General features: G+C 59.8%; 1 protein-coding gene across 1 annotated transcript; it reads left to right on the forward strand.

Annotated features, from left to right (window-relative positions):
* Positions 1-272: 272 nt before the first annotated feature.
* Positions 273-2,843, forward strand: LOC104518997 (Kv channel-interacting protein 2; the record flags this gene model as incomplete). The annotated part of the gene is made up of 7 exons (XM_010166335.1): positions 273-449; positions 835-904; positions 992-1,062; positions 1,431-1,538; positions 1,934-2,038; positions 2,322-2,384; positions 2,700-2,843. Coding segments are annotated over 7 exons (642 nt in total), but the record flags the coding sequence as incomplete, so codon positions are not given.
* Positions 2,844-4,143: the final 1,300 nt, after the last annotated feature.

The following is a 4,143-nucleotide window of genomic DNA, read 5'->3' on the forward strand; positions in this document are numbered from 1 at the left end:
TCGGGGGAGGAGAAGGGCAGGCAGGGGGGCAGGTCTCAGCACTGGGAGGGGTTTCACACCCCCTTTCTGCCCAGCCTGGGCTCTACCGGAGACTGGAGGGGCTGTTGCCCAGTGTCAGCTGCTGATCTGTCCCCCGGGGGTCTCTGAGTGTTCCCTGCTGGCATAGACCCAACTCTGTCTGAGTAGGTGCCCCAAAAATGTGTTACCCTGGGCAGGTGTGAGAGGATGGGGTGTGCTGTGCAAGGTGCCTCTCCTGCCCCTTGCTATGGCAGGGCAGGACGGTGCTGGCCTCAGCTGCTCTCTCTTCCCCTGGGTTCCTTGCAGACAGCGTTGAGGATGAGTTCGAGCTCTCCACCGTCTGCCACCGCCCCGAGGGGCTGGAGCAGCTCCAGGAGCAGACCAAGTTCACCCGCAAAGAGCTGCAGGTCCTGTACCGAGGCTTCAAGAATGTGAGTACCCTTCGACCAGCTTTGCTAGTCCCCCCTCCACTGCCATGTCCACCTCAGAGGATGCTTCGCACCCAGTGGTGCCTGGGGTTTGCAAAGGCTTTCAGGACCTTGGAGTTGAAGTTTATATCAGGCTATGGCCTGATCCCACCTCCAGGGACTTCAGTGGGGAGGCCTGATCCTGTGCTCCATCCCTTGGATGCAGAAAGCCCCATCCCTGGGTGCCTGGGATGCGGAACAAAATCAGAGAGATGCTCCAAGCAGCCTTACCAGCTGTCCCACCAGGCAATGCAGGGCCAGGGGGTGAGGCTAGAGAGCTGCAGGCATTTAGGGGGGTGCTCAGCTCCTCTCCACAATGTGGAGGTGACACTGTGGCTTGCCCTGGCAGGAATGTCCAAGCGGCATCGTCAATGAAGAAAACTTTAAGCAGATCTACTCACAGTTCTTCCCACAGGGAGGTGAGTGTCCATCCCCATCCCCTGCATTCGTGTCTGGCAGGGCAGGGAGTCACACAGCACCTCCTCACACTGTCTGCTTTCCCCTAGACTCCAGCACATATGCCACCTTCCTCTTCAATGCCTTTGACACTGACCACGACGGCTCTGTCAGCTTTGAGGTGAGCTGTGGCTGAAGAGGGGATGGCAGTGGGGCAGGGAGGGCATGTCCCTTCAGGTACCATGGGCTGGGCTGAGCAGTGTTGCTTTTGCAGATGGGTGGAGAGCTTCGCTGGGGGCTGGTGGAGTTTACTGAATTCCCAGAGGCAATGGAAAAACAGTGAAAAGCAATAAAAAAGAGGCTTTCTGTATTTTCTGGCTAGTGTCTTGTAGGTACTTAATGCTTCCCTCGTAAGCCCAGCCCCAAGGCTCATCTGCTTTGGGGCTGAGTTCCTCCTCTGCAGGAGAGACAAGCAGAGCTGTGCCCTCTGTGTCCATGAGACCTTTTGTGGCCGTAACTCCTGTCTGCCTGCCTTGTTCATCCTTGCAGGACTTTGTGTCTGGGCTGTCCGTCATCCTGCGGGGCACCATTGATGATCGCCTGAACTGGGCCTTCAACCTCTACGACCTGAACAAAGACGGCTGCATCACTAAAGAGGTGGGGTGGGGGGTCCGGGCTGGTCCCCAGAGCCAGTGCAGGTCTGCGCCTGACAGGGACAAGGGCAGGACTCAGGGGCATTGGCTGAGCTCTGGAGGAGAGCTGGGGAGGAGGGGGTCAGTATTCGATGAGCTCAGCTTTGCAAATAGGTCCCTCCTGGCCCCCTGGCATTGGTGTGTCTCTGGGGTGGAGGATAGATGATGGGTGTGCTGCACTGGGGCTCCATCACATATGCAGGCACACACACACAGCCCCACGCTGTGCATGGAGCCAACAGGAATGTACCTGAGCACCCCACAGGTCCTTTGGGAGCATCCTAAAAAAGGTGTGGGTTGGGGACCACGTGGATGCAGAGCCCTGTGTTGACCCTGCAACCCTGCTCCCCATCCGTGCAGGAAATGCTGGACATCATGAAGTCCATCTATGACATGATGGGCAAATACACCTACCCAGCCATGCGGGAGGAAGCGCCCCGGGAGCATGTGGAGAACTTCTTCCAGGTGAGCCAAGCAGGTCCTGGGGAAGCACAGCTCCAGTACAGAGCCAGGGGCTGCCCAAAACCTGTCATGGTGCAGGAGAAAACACCCCACACTGTGGATGAAACAGGGCTGTGCTGGAGCCAGGGAAGAAAAAGGCCATTCTGGTCCTGCTGGGTGCTTGGGGATGGCTGGGGCAGGGGTGCGCTGTGTCCTGACCCCATGTGGGAGCAGGGCAGAGGGTGCTGGGCTCTCCCTGGGGCTGGGGCTGTCCGTGCCATGACTCCCATGCTGTGCTTGTCTGCAGAAAATGGACCGAAACAAGGATGGCGTGGTGACAATCGAGGAGTTCCTGGAGTCCTGCCAGAAGGTAAAGCCACCAGGAGCTCTGCTCTGGGGTTGGGCCACCTCCTTGTTCCCCCATCACCCTCCTGGCAGAAAGGGGGTGAAGGCAGGGCTCCCAGGGGCAAGGCTGGGGCTCTTCTTTGGGAACTGTATCCATGCCACCATCCCTGGGCAGATGAGGAGAGCCGTGCATCACAGTAGAGCTTGGAATCTGCCTGTAATCTCTGGGGCTCTTGTCCCATGGGTCAGAGCTGCCATGAGGGTAAAGCCAGGTTTGAGGGGAGCTGCTGAGATTGCTGTTCTGTGCCCAACCTGCCCGTTTCCCACCTCCTCCCTGCAGGATGAGAACATTATGCGGTCCATGCAGCTCTTTGATAACGTGATTTAGCTCCCGGACCTGCCTCCAGCCGAGCTCTCCTGCCACTGGGCGCAGAACCTGCTTCTCTCGACTTTTCCTTCGAGCCTCCCCTCTGCCGGCTGCACAGACACCCCCGCGAGAAGGGGCCTCCCTTCCCAAAGACACGGTCGGTGCCAGGATCTTCCCACCCCCCTGGGCTGGCTCTGCTTTCCTCGGGGGATCCCAAGCAGGTGCTCCCAGATGTCGGAACATGGGCGCGGCTGGCACAAGGCGAGTGTTTGGCCCGATGGAGCTCCGTGCACCCATTCCCGGTGGGGAACACGCAGCCTCCGGCTGTGATACAGGCTTCCCCGTGCACAGCACCCCGCGCAGCCACCGCCCCCCACCCCCCTGACCCTCCCCAGCCATGGGAGCCCCCAGCACTGGCTCCAGCCCAAACCCTCCAGTGATGCTGTTTAGAAACCAATAAAGTCTTGCAATAGGCGCCAGCACCTCGACTTCCTCCCCTGCTCCAGCTGTGCCCTGCCACAGGGAACGTGTCCGGCATGTCGGCTGTGAGCTGCTGGCCTCCCTCCTTGCCCAGCCCCTGTGCCAGTGGGTGGGCAGAGGGGCCGGGGCTGGAGAAGGCAGCTGCACAAGGACAGGTTAATTGCTGCATAAGCTGTGGGGAGCAGCCCCTTATCCTGGGGGGACTGGTTAGACCTTGGAGGCTCATCCTGACATGGGGAGAGGGGAAACTAAAAGGACTCCAAGGTGCCTTCTTGTGGCACTTGGTTCCTCAGGATAGAGGATGTTGGGCTGAGAGAGCTGCAACCTCAGCCCCTGTCCCTTGAATTCAAGGTGCTGGTACACAGGGGACCTCAGGGATCCACTTCGAGGGTCTCAAATGGAGAGATGCCCTTCCCACCTCTTCCTGAGGACATGGCAGACAGGCTTTGGGGAGGAGGGGTGTGTGCTGGGCTCCAGTGGCTTCACTGCCACGTTCCCAGCATCGTTTGCTGCTGACCTTCCCTTGATCCCGTGCCCTGGCTTGTCCCAGCCCTCCTGCTGCCTGGGGGGCTGGGGAGCAAGCAATGGGGCAGAGAGGAGTCCCCACAGGCATGGCCCTGTGCTGGAGACATGGCTGAGCTGGCAAATCCTGGGGGAGAAAGTTGAGACTGGGGCTGGCTGGCAGTCATTGCTGGAGGGTCCCTCTGGGGCAGGGCAGGCTCAGCCCCTTCTCCTGGCATGGCCATGTGAGAACCTGCCTGGGGACCCCAGGGATGGAGCCAGCACTCCGGGGGTCCCCATGTTTTTGTCAACACCAGCTCCTTGGATCTGGGTGTGTGCAGGCCTGTCCTGCCCACATGCCCCTCTGAGTTGTAGCTGGGACAGTGATGCCCATGGTGAGTGACCCCATGCCAACCCCAGAAGCCCCTCTGTGCTA

Source organism: Antrostomus carolinensis, unplaced genomic scaffold (assembly GCF_000700745.2).
Source record: "Antrostomus carolinensis isolate BGI_N321 unplaced genomic scaffold, ASM70074v2 scaffold14324, whole genome shotgun sequence".
In the NCBI taxonomy this organism is placed as follows: Eukaryota; Metazoa; Chordata; class Aves; order Caprimulgiformes; family Caprimulgidae; genus Antrostomus; species Antrostomus carolinensis.